Source organism: Neovison vison, chromosome X (genome assembly GCF_020171115.1).
Source record: "Neovison vison isolate M4711 chromosome X, ASM_NN_V1, whole genome shotgun sequence".
NCBI lineage: Eukaryota > Metazoa > Chordata > Mammalia > Carnivora > Mustelidae > Neogale > Neogale vison.
In genome coordinates this window covers 57608858-57628574 of record NC_058105.1, presented here as the reverse complement: position 1 = coordinate 57628574, position 19717 = coordinate 57608858, and the positions used below count along the sequence as shown (strand labels likewise).

Here is a 19717-nt window from a genome sequence, read left to right as displayed (position 1 = left end):
ATGGCTGGTATCCAAGACCTATAAAGAACTTCTCAAACTCAACACCAAAAAAACAAAAAGTCCAGTCAAGAAATGGGCAAAAGGCATGAAAAGACATTTCTCCAAAGAAGACATACAAATAGCCAAGAGACACATGAAAAAAATACTCAACATCACTTGGCATTGGGGAAATACAAATCAAAACCACAATGAAGTACCACCTCACACTAGTCAGAACAGATAAAATTAACAAGTCAGGAAACAACAGATGTTGGCAAGGCAAGCATCTGTTAACAAGGCAAGGATGCAGAGAAAGGGGAACCCTCTTACAATGTTTGTGGGAATGCAAGCTGGTACAGCCATTCTTGAGAACAGTATGGAGGCTCCTCAACAAGTTAAAAATAGAGCTCTCTCATGACCCAGCAATTACGCTACTAGGTATTTAACCAAACTACAGAAACATAGCCGTGTGAAGGTGTACCTGCCCACCAATGTTTATAGCAAAAATGTCCATAATAGCCAAAATATGGAAAGAGCCCCGATGTCTATCCACAGATGAATGGATAAAGAAGATGTGGTATACATATACAATGGTATATTACTCAGCCATCAGGAAGGATGAAATCTTACCTTTTAAACTGAGGTGGATGGAGATAGAGGCTATTATATTAAGTGAAATAACTCAATCAGATAAAGATAATTATATGATTTCACTCATATGTGGAATTTAAGAAACAAAAAGATTATCATAGGAGAAGGGAGGGAAAAAATAAGAAGAAATCAGAGAGGGAGACAAACCATAAGAGACTCTTGCCTATAGGAAACAAACTGAGGGGAGTTGGGTGGGGGATGGGGTAATTGGGTGATGGACATCAAGGAGGGCACTTGAAGTAATGAACACAAGGTGTTGTATGCAACTGATGAATCATTAAACTCTACCTCTGAAACTAATAATATACTATACATTAGTTGAGTTTAAATAAAATAAAAATTACTTTAAGAAGCAGTATAGTATGATGAATGAAAGTATAGACTCTAGAGTCAGACTGACCGGATTCAAATTCTGCTTCTTCCTACTACAAGTTGATCTGGAGGACAAACAGATAGAAAGGATCAGGAGGAAGCCTGGAACAAACAGCTTAGAAACCACAAAACCAGAATCAGGGAAATAAATGATGCCATGAAACGTTGCAACATCAGAATTATTGGAATCCCTGAAGGTGAGGAGAAAGAAAGAAGTCTAGAAGATATAGTGGAACAAGTCCTTTATTTTCCTACTACAAGTTTTGTGACCTTCAGTAAATCATGTATCTTTTTTTGTGCCTCCATTTCTTCATCTGAATAAAAGAGAAGACAATCAGCCCAACCCACAGAATTGTTAGGGTAAAATTAAGTTAATCCAGTTAAAGTGTTTAGAACAGTGCCTGCATATAGTGTTTAATAAATGTTAGTCATCATTATTATAAAAATAGAATAAATATTAATCCTAGAGGGAAGTTCAAGGTTCTATCTAAATAGGGGAGAAAAAGTGTAGTAAGTGCATGAATAAGGCAAGGAAAAGCTTGAAAAAGGTGGTTAATATATGAACTAGGACTCAAAGGATGAAGAAGCATTTAACTAGTTGGCAAGGGCACTTTAGGTTAAGGGAAGAGTTTGTGCAAAGACATGAAGATGAGAGAAAACATAGTAATATTAAAAACAATACTTTGTTATATGCAGTATCAATACCCAGTATATTAGCAATGGTATTCTTATTGTCAGTAGGAGCTGCCATTTCTTATATCTTAACTCTTTGCCAGGCACTTTGTGTTAAATGTTTTATAAATATTCAATCTTAACAGGTCTAATTCATTCATATCCATTGGCATATGCAAGATTTCCTAGGAGCTCAATACTATCACCACAGAATGTTAGGACACTATTTTCTTTATTGTAAGACAGAAAAAGCCCATAGTTTTAAGGTTGGCACAATATGACAATGATTTATGACTAGAGAAAGGAAAGTATATGAGGGCAGCATTTTTTTTTTAATTTTTAGCATCAGCACAGTGGTAGGCTATATGGGCCCCAAATCAGAAAAAAATTATGTTTGAATTCCTGCTCTGCCACTTGCTGAAGTAAGTATCACAGGTAACCCAATTAAATTCCATTAGCCTTAGTTTCCTAATCTACAAAATGGAACTAATGGTACCTACTTCATAGGGTTATTATTATTTTCTTAAGATTTTAGTTATTTATTTGACAAAGAGAGCGAGAGAAGGAACACAAGCAGGGGGAGTGGGAGAGGGAGAAGCTGGCTTCCCACTGAGCAGGGAGCCCAATGCAGGCCTTGATCCAACCCAAGATGAAGGCAGACACCTAAGGACTGAGCCACCCAGGCACCCTCCATAGGGTTTTCTTAAGGAATGCATGAAATAACTAATGAGGGTACTTACCCCACTACTTCCAGCAAATACGTCATGATAGCTGTTGTTGTTATTATTGTTGTTGTATTTCAAAGATAAATATCACCATATGACCTTGGACAAATGATCTTGCCATTTCTGTGTTCTTTTAGGCAGGCCTAAATAAGACCTATGCAGTAGTCTAGATTACTCTTACCCAGCTGACTGACAGTCCCTTTGTGAAAGGCAGGAGTGAGCAGACTCTAAGTCTGCATCACCACAGACTTCTTTAACAGATACTGTCAAAGAGTATACTTCCTCCAAAAGTAAGGATCTCCTATAATTGGGATGTGCAGAGATGCTCTACCACCATGTCTTACCACACAGCACTGTATTCTGAAGAATTTAATAATATGAGGGAAGTTCTTTGACTTCTGTAATAATTCCATAAATAAATGTAACTCTATTATATGAGAAAACTAATAATATGAATGCATATACATAAAACATATTTTAGTGTTTCTCCCCCAAAATACACTGGACATTAAACTCTTTCAAAATACCAGGGAAATAACTATGGTGTTGGTTAAAAAAGAAAATGTGAAGGTTACAGTTCCACTTCATGCTACTTATGACTGCAGAAGACAAGAGGCATTCACTGTCTTCAATCAATAATAGGAAGACATTTGTGAATAAGCTGACATGAAGAAGAGGTGTGGGGACAGAAGAGTAAACACACATAAGTAAATGAATTAAGCAGGAACAGAATCCAGATGACAAAGAAGAAAGGAGCCATGTGAGAACGGACTTACCTAAGATGAGTCACTGATTGTTATGTTGCAGGTTAACTTGGAAAAGCAGTTCAAAATTTCAGGAAATATTTACCAAAGTAGGAAGATTTGAGAATGAAAATTAAGGAAAAACTCAAATTTAATGACCACATGAAACATTTTTATATCTTAGTGGCCTGGAAATATACACCTGAAGCTGGATTTCAACTGGATATAATCAAAATTATAACTATGTGACATAGCATGTCAATTTTGATCACACTATTATACATTTATACAATATGATCCTTTATGCCTGTGGAATATCTACTTAAGTCTATTTTAACGCATATTATAGAGAAGTCAGCAAATCAAGGTAAACAGAGAAACATGTCAGTTACCTGTATTCCCATCATTCAGGGATAATCACTGCTGTGACTATTCTAGCATATACTTGGAATTTATCTGCATAATATGCTGATGTACCAATATATGCACAAATGTATGTGTTTGTGTGTATAAATATACATGAATATATTCCTCCCTCACAATAAAAATTAGTTCAAAAATTCTACTTGTAACAGATAACTTATATAAGCAAACCTTACATTATCATTATAATATGAAAGTGAGGTCTCTTATATACCATTATTTTGCCATAAAATAGGAATTTATTAGCAAACCCAAATGGCTCACAACACCTCCCTTCACTGCTAATATCCTCTAGTACTTTGCCACTAGCTCACCCGAACCCTTAAAAACCCTCCCATCCTCTACTTCAGGGGAGCTGAATTCAGACTGAGTTGGTCTACCCTCTCTCTTTTTTGCAATACTCTTCAATAAAGTGTTCCTTTTCTTTTAAACTTTGATGCAATCTTTGCTTTGACACCACCTTTTCACCCTAGTAAGGCATTTCATTCCTTTGTAGCAGTGGCTTTCATACTTTTATGTGTTTCTGAATCACCTTCTCAGGCTTCTCAGAACAGTTTCTGAAGTCGTAGGCCAGGGTTGGGTTTTCACATATTTCCAACTAGTCTCTAAGACACGGCTGGTCCGAGACCATATTTTGGCCTAATTTCTCCACAAACTGTCCTAACCTTCTAAAGCCCCCGGTGGTTCAGGCACATTTGCTGTAATGAGGTCATTTCTTCCTCACAGTCTTCTCACTCTCTTCCTTTTAAAAAAAATTATGGTAATTCCAGTATAGTTAACATGCAGTGTTATTTTTATTCTAAGTAAATAAGATAGTGATTCAACTACTCTGTACATCACTCAGTGTTCATCATGCTAAGTGTATACCTTAATCCCCATCATGTATTTCACCATCTCTCTACCTACCTCCCCTCGAATAACCATCATTTGTTCTATATAGTGAAGAGTCTGTTTCTTAGCTTGTCTCTCTTTCATTTTTCTTTTGATTATTTGTTTTTTCTTAAACTCCACATATGAGTGAAATCAGAAGGTATTTGCCATTTTCTGACTGACTTATTTCACTAAGCATTATAATTTCTAGCTGCATCCATGATGTTGCAAATGGCAAATTTCATTCTTTTTATGGCTGAAAAATAGTCTACTGCACATATAAACCACATCTTCTTTATCCATTCATCTGCTGATGGACACATGGGCTGCTCCCATAAATAGGCTAGTGTAAATGATGCTGCAATAAATATAGGAGTGCATGTATTCCTTCAAATTAGTGTTTTGTATTTCTTGGTAAAATGCCATTACTGAATTGTAGAGTAGTTCCATATTTTTTAAAAGATTTTATTTATTTATTTGAGAGACAGAGTGTGAGAGAGAGCGAGAGAGAGCAAAAGCAGGGGTAGGGTAGAAGGAGAAGCAGACTCCCCGCCAGGCAGGAAGCCCAAGGCAGGACTCAATCCCAGGACCTTGGGATCATGACCTGAACTAAAGGCAGACACTTAAATGACTGATGCACTCAGGAGCTCTGAGTAGTTCTATTTTTAACTTTCTGAGAAACCTCTATATTGTTTTCCACAGTGGTCATACCAGTTTGCACGTATGCATACCAGTTGCACGGTGCAACGTGTTCCTTTTTTTCAACATCCTCACCAACACCCGTTGTTTCTGGAGTTGATTTTAGCCATTCCGACAGGTGTGAGGTGATAATTCCTTGTAGTTTTGATTTGAATTTCCCTGATTTTAAGTGATAACTGAGAATCTTTTCATGAGTCTACTGGCCATCTGGATATCTTCTTTGGATAAATATATGCTCATGTCATCTGCCCATTTTTAAATTGGATTATTTGCTTTTTGGGTGATGAGTTGTAGAAGTTCTTTATCTATTTCTGACAGGAACCCTTTACAGAATGTCATATATAAATATCTTCACACATTCCATAGGTTACCTTTTAGTTTCATTCACTGTTTCCTTCATTGTGCAAAAGCTTATTTTTATGTAGTCCCAGTATTTTATTTTTTGCTTTTGTTTCCCTTGTCTCAGGAGATATATAGTTCAGCATATGTCACAAAAATTACCACCTGTGCCCTCTAGGATTTTTATGGATTTGGATCTCAAATTTAGGTCTTTAATCCATTCTGGACTTAGGTTAGTCCATAATGAAACAAAGAGGTCCAGTTTCATTACTTTGCTGTCCAGTTTTACCAACTACATTTGCTGAAGAGACCATCTTTTTCACAATGTATACTCATTCCTCCTTTGTTAAAAATTACTTTACCATGTAATTGTGGGTTTATTTCTTGGTTTTCTTTTCTGTTCCATTGATCTATGTGTCTTTTTTGGGGTCAGTACCATACCATTTTGACTACTATAGCCTGTAATATAAATTGAAGCCTAGAATTATGATACAACCATTTTTTTTTCTTTTTCAAGATTGCTTTGGATTAGGGAAATGTAAATCAAAACTACAATGACATATTACTTCACACCAGTCATAATGTCTAAAATAAAAAAACAGAGAAGAAATGACAGATGTTGGCAAGGATGTAGAGAAAAAGGAACCCTTGTGCACTGTTGGTGGGAATGCAAACTGGTGCAGCCACTATTGAAAACAGTACAGAGAGGCCTCAAAAAGTTAAAAACAGAACTACCACATGATCCATTAATGGCACTACTGGGTATTTACCATCAAAATACAAAAACACTAATTCAAGGGGATACATGCACCCTTATGTTTATTGCAGCATTATTTACACTAGCCAAATTATGGAAGCAGCCCAAGTGTCCAGTGATATAAATGAATGGATAAAGGAGATGAGGGGTGTATGTGTGTGTGTGTGTGTGTGTGTGTGTGTGTGTGTAATTTTATTCATCAGTAAAGAATGAAATCTTGCTATCTGCAACAATATGGATTGAGCAAGAAAGTACAATGCTGGGGCAGTGGGTGGCTCAGTCGGTTAAGCATCCACCTTCAGCTCAGGTCATTATCCCAGGGCCCTGGGATTGAGTCCTGCTTCAGGCTCCCTGCTCAGCGGGGAATCTACCTCTTCCTCTAACCCTCTCCACTGCTTGTGCTCTCTGTCTCTCTCTCTCGCTCATGGTTTCTCTCTTTCTCAAATAAATAAAAAAAATTCTTAAAAAAAAGTACAATGCTAAGAGAAATAAGTCAGTCAGGTAAAGACAAATACTATATGATTTCACTCATATGTGGTATTTAAGAAATAACACAAATGAGCCAAAAATAAAAGAGAGAGAGAGAGAGATGGAGACAAACCAAGAAACCTACTCTTAACTACTAAGAACTGATGGTTTACCAGAGGGTAAGAGTGTGGGGCAGAAAAAAGAGATTGGCTGAATAGAGAGGAGGGATGAATGAGTATACTTGTCATGTTAAGCACTGGATGATGTATGAAATTGTTAAGTCACTATATTGTACATGTGAAACTAATACAACACTGTTACCTACACTGAAATAAAATAAAAATAGAATAAAATAGAATAGATTGTTTTCACTGTTTCTCAGGGTCTTTTGTGGTAACATACAAATTTTAGGATTCTTTCTTATAGATCTGTGAAAACACTATTGGAATTTTGATAGGGAATGCATTAACTATGTATATTACTTTGCACAGAATAGACATTTTAACAATATTTTTTCTTCGAACCCATGAACATGGAATGTCCTTCCATTTCTTTATGCCATCTTGAATTTATCATCATTTAATAGTTTTCAGAGTATAAATCTTTCACATCTTTGGTTATGTTTATTCCCAGATATTTCATTGCTTTCTTGGTGCAAATGTAAATGGGGCTGTTTTCTTAATTTCTCTTTTGGCTGCTTCATTATCAGTGTATAGAAATGCAACAGATTTCTGTACAATGACTTTGTATCCTGCAACTTTCTTGAATTCATTTATCAGTTCTAGTAGTTTTGGGTACACTCTTTCAGAATTTTCCATATATAGTCTCATGTCATCTATAAATAGTGAAAGTTTTACTTCTTTCTTACTGATATGGATGCCCTTTAATTCTTTTTGTTGTCTGGTTTCTGTGACTAGGACTTCTAGTACTATGCTGAATATAAGTGGTGAAAAGCTCTCAGTTTTTCATCATTGAGTATGACATTCACTGTGGGCTTTCGTATAAGGCCTTTATTATGTTGAGATATGTCTAGACCTACTTAGTTGAGGGTTTTATCATGAATAGATGTTACTTCATCAAAAGCTTTTTCTGTGTCTACGGAAATGATCATAGGAAATGATCATATGATTTGTATCCTTTCTTTCATTGATGTGATATATCACATGAACTGATTTGCATATAGTGAGCCACCCTTGGGTCCTGAAAATAAATTCCATCTGATCATGATGAATGATTTTTTTTAAGGTATTGCAGGAGTTGGTTTGCTAGTATTTTGTTGGGGATTTTTGAATCTATGTTCATTAGAGATACTGGCCTCTGGTTTTGTTGCGATCATTGTGATTTTGGTATTGTAGTGATTTTTATTTAGTTTTGTTATCAGGATGATGAAGTCTTCATCTTAGAATTAATTTGGAAGTTTCACTTCCTTTTCTATTTTTATAATACTTTCAGAAGAAAAGGAATAAGCTTTTCTTTAAATGTTTGTGAAAACTCACCTGTGAAGCCCTCTGGTCCTGGAGTTTTATGATTATTGATTCAATTTCATTGCTAGTAATCACTCTGTTCAAATTTTCAATTTCTTCTTGCTTCAGTTTTAGCAGGTTATATGTTCCTAGGAATCTATCCATTTCTCCTAGGTTGTCCAATTTGTTGGCATATAACTTTTTGGGACTATTCTCTTACAGTTGTTTGTATTTCTGTGGTATTGTTTTAGTTGTGATTTTGTTTAAGTCCTCTCTGCTTTTTTTTTTTTTTTTTTTGCTAAGTCCAGCTAGAGGTTTATCAATTTTATTTTTTCAAAAGAACCAGGTGCTGGTTTCATTGATCTGTTCGTGTTTCTATATCATGGATTTCTGCTCTTTATTTCCTTCCTTTTGCCAGTTTTTGGTTTTGTTTGTTCTTTTGGAGGCTCCTTTAGGTGTAGTTTACATTCTTTATATAAAGTTTTTCTTGCTGCTTGAGGTAAGCATGTATCGTAAGAAAGTTCCCTCTTTCCACTTTTGCTTCATGCTAAATGTCTTGGATCCATTGTGTTTTCATTTTCATTTGTTACCATGCATTCTTTTATTTTTCCTTTGACTTCTTCATTAACCCATTTATTGTTTAGTAGCACATTATTTAACCTCCACGTACTTGTGCTCTTTCCAAATTTCTTCTTGTGGTTTATTTCCAGTTTCACCAAATTGTGGTCAGAAAAGATACATGGTAGGGGAAGATGGCAGTGGAGTATAAGGACCCTAGGATCACTCTGTCCCACAAATACAAGGAGTTAACTACCAAATCACCCTAAATACTCCGGAAATCAACCTGAAGACTTAAAGAACAAACCCTATAACTAAAAGGAGAGAGAGGGCGCACAAAAGAAGGTTGAAGTGCAGAGACATGTTTTGAGAGAGAAATGGATTGTGGCTGCTATGGTGAGGAGGAAGCAATAGGTATAGAGGTTGAGAGATGGACAGACACATAGGGGAGCCCATGGGGAAAACAAACCCCCACAGCAACTGGCTTGGAGAGGAGTCAAATTTCATCATTTCTCACAACCAACAGGGGATAATTCTACAGTTTTAAAGGCAAGCGGGCTTGGCCAGGGGAGAACTGGAGAGCACTGTGCTGCCTTTGGAGAGAAGGCAGGGCAAACAGTCCATGGACATACAGCATGGAAATGGTGATCTGAAGAGCCCCTGGGCAACAGAATGGGCAGGTGATCTGCTCATCTTAGAGCATATCCTAGAGAGGCAGTGTTCAAAGATTCTCCTCTGGTAATACAGGAACTAGAAGATGGCATTTCCTCTCACAACCCCTCTTTATTAGCACAGAGCCACCTTCTGGAAGTGGCACAGTGCTGATACTGGGGACCTAATTTGCTTACACAGAGCCCTGCTCCCCACCTCCCAATGCTCCAGTGGAACCAACCTTCTAAGTCACTAGTGTCAGTCCCAGAGAGGGAGGGCATCTACCCCAGAAAACCAGCCCAAATCCCTGTATACACTACAACTCCTCACCCAGGAGTTCTGAAGGGTCTTGGTTCCAGCAGCACTGCTGAAAGGTCTCATTTCACAAGCAGACCAGAGCACATCTAACTGAAACTCACCATATTCAGAAAAAGGACCAAACATTATCCACAACAGGCAAAGCAAGCCTCCACTGATGAAGGCATGAAGGATAAAGCAAACACAAGAGCAGAGCACACAAAGCAGACATTGGAGACATTCCCTGAAGTGCCAGGCCCTGGGTATCAGCAGAAACTTCACTGAGGGCACCACAGGACCTCTTCTTTATAAGCTATTACCCTGAAAAACAGGAGACACAGGTAATTATCCTAACATATACAAGCAGGCACAGACACTTACACAAAATGAGAAAACAGAGGAATTTGTGCCAAATGAAAGAAAAGGATAAGACTATGTCTGGGGAGTACTGCAAGGCACTACAGGACCTCTTCCTTACAAAGTCACTACTTTCAAGAGCAGAAGATATACCTCACTTTTTTAACACAAAGAAACAGACACAGAGTGGTAGACAAAGTGAAGAAACAAAGAAATTTATGCCAAATGAAAGAGCAGGACAAGGCCACAGGCCAAGATATATGCAAAAGAGTAAGTAACATGTCTGATAAAGAATTTAAAGTTGTAGTGCCTGGGTGGCTCAGTAAGTTGGGCATCTGCCTTCAGCTCAGGTTATGATCTCAGGGTTCTGGGATTGAGCCCTAATTGAGGCTCCCTGCTGAGTGGAGAGTCTGCTTCTCCCTCCCCCCACCCATCGCTCCTCCCCGCCGCTCCTGTGGTCTCTCCCTCTCACAAATAAATAAAACCTTTAAAAAAAAGAATGTAAAGCAATGATCTTAAAGATACTCACTGGACTTGAAAAAGAATAGAAGACATGAGTGAGACTGTAGAACATAAGAAGTAACAGTGGAGATGAAGAACTCAATAAAAAAATGAAAACAGGCTTGATGGAATGAACAGGAGGCTGGAAGAAGAAGAGCAACAAATTAGTGAACTAGAAAACATAGTAATGGTAAGTAATCAAGCTGAAAAAGAGACAGAAAAATTATGCAAAATGAGAACAGACTTCAGGAACTCAGGGACTCCATCAAACATAAATAATAACATTCAGAGTCACCGAAGAAAAGAGAAAAAAGGGGGCAGAAAATTCATGTGAAAAATTATAGCTAAAAACTTCTCTAATCTGGGGTAGGAAACAAATATCTAGATCAAGGAGGTACAGACACCCCCTACAAAAGCAAAAAAAGTAGATCTATACCAGACATAATGTAACTAAATTGGCAAAATACAGAGATCAAAAAATATATTTAAAGCAGCAAGAAAAAGAAAACAGTTAAATACAAGGGAAACCCCATAAAGCTATCTCGGGATTGTTCAGCAGAAACTCTGCAGGCCATTAGAAAGTTTCATGATATATCTGAAATGCTAAATGGGAAAAATCTGAAGCCAAGGATACTCTAGAAGGTTATCATTCAGAATGCGAGAGAGTTTCCAAGACAAACAAAAAACTAAAGGAGTTCATGAACACTAAACCAGCCTTGCAAGAAATTTTAAAGGTGACTCTGAGTGGAAAGGAAAGACCAATACTGACAGTATGAAGGTAGAAAACACAAAAACAGTAAAAATGACTATTTCTATAAAAAGTCAGTCAAGGAAAACCCAAAAAAGGGATGTTAAAAATGACACCATATACATAAAATGTAGGGAAAAGAAGAATAAAGACTGGGTTCAAACGAAAATGACCATCAGCTTAATATAGACTGCTACATGAAGATGATGTTACATACAAACCTAATGGTAACCACCAATCAAAAACCAGCCAAAGAATAAGGAGAAAGAAATCAAAATACATCACTAAAGAAAACCATCAAACCATGAAGGAGAGAAAGACAAGAAAGGATCAAAGAAAATATCCAGAAACAACCACAAAGTAGTAATAAATTATAATAAATACATATCTATCAATAATTACCTTGAATGCAATGGACTAAACACTCCTATTAAAGGACATAGGGTGTAGGGTGACAAAATGAATAAAAAGATAAGACCCATTTTACACCTAATGACACCTGCAGATTGAAAGTAAGGGGGTGGAGAAGAGAGAGTCAATTATCATATGATTTCACTTATTTGTTGAGTATAATAAATAGCATGGAGGACATGGGGAGTTAGAGAGGAGAAGGGAGTTGGGGGAAATTGGAAGGGGAGGTGAACCATGAGAGACTATGGACTCTGAAAAACAATCTGAGGGTTTTGAAGTGGTGGGGGGGTGGGAGGTCGGGGTACCAGGTGGTGGGTATTATAGAGGGCACGGATTGCATGGAGCACTGGGTGTGGTGCAAAAATAATGAATACTGTTATGCTGAAAATAAAAAATAAATTAAAAAAAATTTTTTAAAAAGTCATTATGCAAATGGATGTCAAAAGACAGCTAGATCAGTAATACTTATAAGAGACAAACCAGGCTGTAATACAAAGACTGTAATAAGAAACAAAGAAAGACACTATATAATAATGAGGGTATAATCCCACAAGAAGAGAAAATAATTATAAATATTCATATACCAAATACATAAAATAGTTATTAACAGACAAAGGACTTAATCAATAATAATACAGTAAGAGCAGAGGAATTTAACACCCCTTACATAAATGGAGAAATCATCTAAACAGAAAATCAACAAGGAAACAACAGCTTTGAATGACACACTGGACCAGGTGGACTTAACATATATGAATATATATAAATACATATAATATATGCAGAACATTCCATCCTAAAGCAGAATATTTATTCTTTTCGAGTGCACACAGAACAGTCTCTGGAATAGATTACATATCAGACCACAAACAAGCCTCAACAAATTTGAAAAGATGAAGTTACACCAAGCATTTCTTTTAAACACAACATCATAAAACTGTATGTCCACCACACAGGGAAAAAGATCTTGAAAGACCACAAATACAGGGAGATTAAATAACGTGCTACTAAGAAATGAATGGATCAACCAGGAAATAAAAGAAAAAATTAAAAAGTACATGGGAACAAATGTAAACAACAACAAAAAAGAGCAGTTCAAAACTTTTGGGATGCAGCAAAAGCAATTCTAAGAGGACAGTTTAAAGCAAAGCAGACCTTGTAAAAAGGTAAAAAGGTAAAAAAAAAACCCGAACTATATTAAAAAAATGATTTTATTTACTTTATTGGACAGACAGAGATTACAAGTAGGCAGAGAGGCAGGCAGAGAGAGAGAGGAGGAAGCAGGCTCCCTGCTGAGCAGAGAGCCCAGTGTGGGGCTCCATCCCAGGACTCTGGGATCATGACCTGAGCCGAAGGCAGAGGCTTTAACCCACTGAGCCACCCAGGTGCCCCAGATTCAGTGCAATAGCTATCAAAATGCCAACAATATTTTTCATAGAAATAAGAATAATCCTAAAACTTGCAGAGAACCCACGAAAGATCCCAAATAGCCAAAGCAATCCTGAAAAAGAGAAATAGAACTGGAGGTATCACAATTCCAGTTTTTAAATTATACTACAAAGCTATAGTAATCAAAACAGTATGGTCCTGGCATAAAAATAGACACATAGATCAATGGAACAGAAGAGCAAACCCAGAAATAAACCCACAATTATATGATGAATTATATGAATTATATGATGAATCTTCAACAAAGCAGAGAAGAGTATCCAATGGGAAAAAGGGGGTCTCTTCAATAAACGGGGTTTGGAGAAGTACACAGTAACATGCAAAATAATGAAACTGGACCACTTTCTTAAACCATACACAAAATAAATTCAAAATGGAATAGAGACCTAAATGTGAGATCTGAAACCATAAACATTCTAGAAGAGAACTCTCTGACACTGGTGGTAGCAACATTTTCCTATATACATCTCCTGAGGCAAGGGAAACAAAAACAAAAATGAACTACTGGGACTTTATCAAAATAAAAAGCTACTGCACAGTGAAGGGAGCAATCAACAAAACTAAAAGGCAGCTTAAAGAATGGGAGAAGATAATCTGCAGATGACATATCTGATAAAGGGTTAGTATCCAATACGTACAGAATTTACTAAAATCAACACAGCCATTGCTGCTATAAACATTGGGGTACAGATGGCCCTTCTTTTCACGACATCTGTATCTTTGGGGTAAATACCCAGGAGTGCAATTGCAGGGTCATAGGGAAGCTCTATTTTTAATTTCCCAAATAACCCAGTTAAGAAATAGGCAGAAGCCATGAATATACTTTTCCAAAGAAGAAAGAGATGGCCAACACACATGTGAAAAGATGCTCAACATCACTCACCATCATGGAAATGCAAATCAAAACCACAATAAGATATTACCTCACATCTGTTAGAATGGCTAAAATCAACAACACAAGAAAGAATAAGTGTTGACAAGGATGTAGAGAAAAAGGAACCCTCTTGAACTGTTGGTGATGAATACTGGTGCAGCCACTGTAGAAAACAGTACAGTAGATTCCTCAAAAAGTTAAAAGTAGAACTTCCATGGGACCCAGCAATTACACTACTGGGTATTTACCCAAAGAATACAAAAACACTAATTCAAAGGAATACATGCACCACAGTATTTCTAGCACCATTGTTTTTAATAGCTAAGATATGGAAGCAGCACAAGTATCCATCAATTGATAAACAGATAAGATGTAGTATATATGCATATACACAATGGAATATTATTCAGTCAGTGAAAGAAATGAAATTATGACAACTGCAACAATATGGATATAGAGACTATAATGCTAAGTGAAATAAGTCAGAGAAAGACAAATAGCATATGATTTCACACATATATGGAATTTATGAAACAGAATAGACAAGCAAAGGGGAAGGAGAGACAAGGTAAGAAACAGACTATTAACTAAAGAGAACAAACTGATGGTTACCAGAAGGGATGTGGGTTGGGGGGATGGGTGAAATATGTGATAGGAATTAAGGAGTATAGTTGCTGTGATGAGCACTAGATGATGTATGGAAATGACAGATCACAATACTGTACACTGGAAACAAATATAACACTGTATATTAATTATCTAGAATTAAAATAAAAAATAAGAAGAAAAGATGAATGGTATGACTTAGATTTTGTTTAATTTGTTGAGACTTCTGTTGTGACCCAATATTTGATCTGTAGTGGAGAATGTTCCATGTACACTTGAAAAGAAGATATATTCTGCTGTTTTAAGATGGAATGTTCTGAAGACATTGGTTAAATCCACCTGGTCCAGCGTGTCATTCAAAGCCATTTTCTCCATGTTTGTTTTCTGTTTGGATGATCTGTCCATTGAAGTACATATGGTGTTTAAGTCTTCTACTATTATCATGTTACTACTGATTAGTTCCTTTATGTTTGTTATTAACTGTTTAATATATTTGGGTGCATAAATACTTAGAACTGTTATATCTTCTTGTTAGATTGTCCCTTTATTATTATATAATGTCCTTGTCTCTTGTTACAGTCTTGTTTGTCTACGTACTGCTACTCTGGCTTTCTTTTGACATCCCTTTGCTGGATAAATGTTTTTCCATCCCCTCACTTTTAATCTGCAGTTTCATACCCTCCCCAATGGTGCTTTTGGGTAAATTGGAAGGGGAGATGAACCATGAGAGACTATGGACTCTGAAAAACAATCTGAGGGGTTTGAAGTGGCGGGGGGGTGGGAGGTTGGGGTACCAGGTGGTGGGTATTATAGAGGGCACAGCTTGCATGGAGCACTGGGTGTGGTGAAAAAATAATGAATACTGTTTTTCTGAAAATAAATAAATTGGAAAAAAAAATCTGCAGTTTCAGTAGAGACCATGGCAGGATCCTGGATTTTTACCCCTCTCCAGCAGTAATGAGACACTGGAGTCTTGTCAGAGGAGGCCTAATGGAGAGTCAGGTCTCCCTCCCACCACTGCCTGAGTAATGAAACCATACCCCTCCTCCCATTGTGTCAACAAAAACCAGGTGGGGAGCAGTAACAAGGCAATCCTGTGCTCTTCCTATACAGAATGGAAATCAGTGGAGGCCTACTAGACAGCATACACTATAATCACTCTGCAGTAATGAGGAAGTTCTCCAACTTCCAGGTGCCGGCAGAGGGCAAGTTGGGAACTGCCACCTCCCTGGCTAACAAGGTAGCACCATTTTCCCCCACCAGAGCAGTGTCAGAGGAGGCCTGCTAAAACACAGTAAGATCCAAGTCTCACTACAGAATAATTAAAATGCCCAGGTAGCAATCCAAAACTACTCATTATACCAAGAAATAGGAAAACCTCAATTTGAATGAAAAAAGACAATCAACAGATGCCAACAGGACACAGCTGTTGGAGTTAAGTAAGATTTAATGCAGCCATCAGAAAAATGCAGTAGTGAGCAATTATAAACCTGCTGGAAACAAATGAAACAAGAGACAATCTCTGGAAAGAAAGGGAAAACTTCAGCATATAGGAGATTTAAATGACAACCAAATGGAAATTTTTGAACTGGAAAATACAATAATTAAATTTTAAAAAGCCCTCAGTGGATGGGTTCAACAGAATGGAATGGACAAAGGGAAGAGTCCGTGAACCTGAAAGTAGAACCATGGAAATGACACAATATAAAATGAAGAAATTAGCCTACATAAAAATGAACAGAAACACACATCACTTGGTCTCTTCATAAAAATGAACAGAAGCACACAGTTTGGGCTCTTCTTACTCTTTGTACTGGCTTATTATTATTACTACTTTGGTTATACTCCTTTGTGTAATCCATTGTCTCCAGCATGATGCATTCTTCTTAATAGGTATAATAAGTATTTTTGAATTAAAAAAACGAACAGAGCCTCAGAGACATGTGGAACTATAGCGAAAGTTCTAATAGCCATGTCACATGAGTCCCAGAAGAGGAGGAGAAAGAAGATAAGCCTGAAAAGTATTCAGAGAAAAAAAAGGATGAACATTTCCTGAATTTGGCAAAAAGACATAAACCTGGAAATTCAAGAGGCTGCATAAATGTTTAACAGAAAAATTCCAAAGAAATCTATGCCAAGACACATCACATTAAAGCTTTTAAAAATTAAAGACAGAAAAATCTTGAAAGCAGCCTGGGGTGGGGGGGACACATTACCTACAGTTGAAAAACAATTCAAATAGAGCAGATTTCTCATTAGAAACCATGGAGGTCAGAAAGAAGTACAGCTTATCATGGACTACTACTCAGCAATAAACAAAAATGTACTATAGATGCATGCAGCAAGTTGGGTGAACCTTAAGAAAATTTTACTGAGGAAAAAAAAAAAACAACCCTCAAACGATTACTGTTTTAAATAAAAATAAGAAAAAAATTTAAAAAGAAGAAAAAAAATAAAAAAGAAAAACAAAGATTACCTATTATAGGATTCATTCTGTATGACATTGTCAAAATGACAAAATTACTGAGAGAGAAAAGAGATTAGTGGTTGCCTGGGATTAGATAGCTGATGTGGGGAGGGAGGGATGTAGCTATGGCTATAAAAGGGCAATACAAGGGATCCTTGTGGTAATGGTCACAGGAATCTATACATGTGATAAAATCATATATGAACATTATAACAATGTCAAACTCTAGGGTTTTGATATTGTGTTACAATTTGGTAAAACAGAACTACTGAAAGAAACTGGGAGAAGGGTACATGGGAATTCTCTGTAGTACCTTTGCAAATACCTATGTATCTATAATTGTAAAATTAAAAAAAAAACTATAAACTTTAAACCAATAATTCCACTCAAAAAAGTTTTAAAAAATAATGGAATTTTATAAGTATTTATTAGATTGGCTTTTTTTATAGGACTATGAAGTATAAATTTTCTCTTAATCTCAACCACATGGGATTAAATAAAAACAGTATACCCACAACCACTGAAAATATCATAGACATGCAAAAGATTTTTGTAGTATTAAGCCTTTTTAAAAAGCAGATTATAAAACAATATATAAAACAGTACTGCATATTTATGGAAATATGTATGTATATACATGTAAAAGCAATATAAAAAACCACACACCAAGTGTTCATCATCTATGGGTAGAAGGATTACAGTAATTTTACTTTTCTTTTTTACATCTTTCAAACTGTCAATAGTGAGTATGTATTATTAGACTGGGCATACAAAAATATTTCATACAGAAAAATAAAATAAATTTATAAAAAGAAATTTACAAAATATTCACAAACATAAAATAAATGTAATAAAAAAAAACAAAGATGAGTGCAGTTTTATATTTAAGATACTAACACAGGTAAAAAGACATGAAAAAAAAAACTTGTTAAGGTAATAGGAATCAATAATGATAACAATAATGATAAAGATAACCATCATGGTAAACATATACTTAATTCACAAATCACTGTAAAAGGTAGAAAACCACCAGTGAGCTACTTTTCAAAATGAAATTTAGGATTACAGCAATAAGGGACAAGTTTTCTTCACTCTCCCTGCTGGCAACAAGCTCCCAATTCTCTCTGTTTAACCACATTTCTGACATCTTTTAGTAAGTAATAGTTTTACACTTGAAAACATAGGCATGCTTTCATTGACTATGCCAAACCAGATTAGTCTTCTGTTTCTCATAATTCATGTAACAGTTTGAATAAAACTTAATATAAATTTACAGCATTCTAAATAATCTAGTTAATGACATTGTTGTTTCCTTCTTATGAATCTCTATAGTGCACTATTTGTTGGTTCCTCTCATGATACTTTCATATTCTTCCTCTTACAGCTACTTCTTTGTTTCTCTTATCTGTCCCACTAGATTGAGTCCCCTAAGGTCAGGCCTATGTCACACTCATCTTTACCTATCCTGAAATGTCTAACAGAATACACTGCACACAGTTAATATTATCTTGTTCTATTAGGTGTGCATTAAGATTATGAACATTTCAAATCAGGCATGCAAACCTCTGTTTTTTTATAATCCCTACAGTACATAGTTTAGGTCTAGGCATAATGATATCCAGTGTATCCTTGCTGATTTCTATTTAGTGAAACACCTTTGAGAAATATGTTCTACAAGGCATGGTATCTGACAGTGTTAGAGACAAATTTTGATACATATTGGTAAAAAAACATAAAGTGTTACCAAACTTTAGACTCATAAAAAAATAGAGAATTTACATATGGCAGAAGTTCATAAACTGGATTAAGATTTCTGAGGAAAAACAAAGAAGAATAATAGCAGTAAAGAAAATAAATTATGTGAAAGTATGTTTCTAATAAGCTTAAGTAAAGTTACAGAAAGAACTATAAAGTCACAGAAATTCTTTCACTAGAGGGTTTATAAATTATGCCTATGGGGATCCAGCCACAAAAATGATTAGAGGCAAAGCAATAAAATGACTTACTGTATAAACATAAAGTGTGTGAACAAAGAATGTGAATAAAAAATATATGGCAAAACTATAACCAGAACCCAGACAACTTTATCAATGGCTGCCCCCTTTTACTTCCTAAACAAACATACAAAACAAATGGATTCTACTGTGCTTACATGTGCCTTTCATGCATGTCATTGTTGAAGGACACAACTCAATGACTCGAACAGCAAAAGTTCCTGGTTCCTCTCCTGGTACTGTCAAAATGGAAATCTAAAAGTGTAAACAAAATATTAGACATAGCTGGTAGATCTCCTTTTCATTCTTCTATCATTAGACTGTAGTTAACTTTCAAATTGAGTTGTCCTTTTTCAAACTCCACTGATGTATGAAAAAATAATTTTTAAGGGTCTAATTTAGAACAGAATTTGAAATATGTAACATGAACATATGTCCAAACATCGAGTATCTGCATTATTTATATACTTATATATATTACATTCATATAATTCAGAAAATAAATACTTCAAATATCTTTAATATTTAATTCTTCACTTATTTTCAAAGGATTCATTTATGACTTACTATTTCTGAATTATATATACTTCAGTATTTGAAAACAGATATTATATCAATTTTGATTATTCATAATGGCTAAAAG

The 19717-nt window shown here is 35.9% G+C and overlaps 1 protein-coding gene across 1 annotated transcript in view; it reads right to left on the bottom strand.

Annotated features, from left to right (window-relative positions):
* Positions 1–19717, bottom strand: part of CHM (CHM Rab escort protein) — a 236081-nt gene that overhangs the window by 39715 nt on the left and 176649 nt on the right. Inside the window, exon 12 of the mRNA XM_044234493.1 lies at positions 19233–19329. Coding sequence (XP_044090428.1) covers positions 19233–19329 — 97 coding nt within the window. The remainder of the gene's footprint in view (positions 1–19232; positions 19330–19717) is intronic.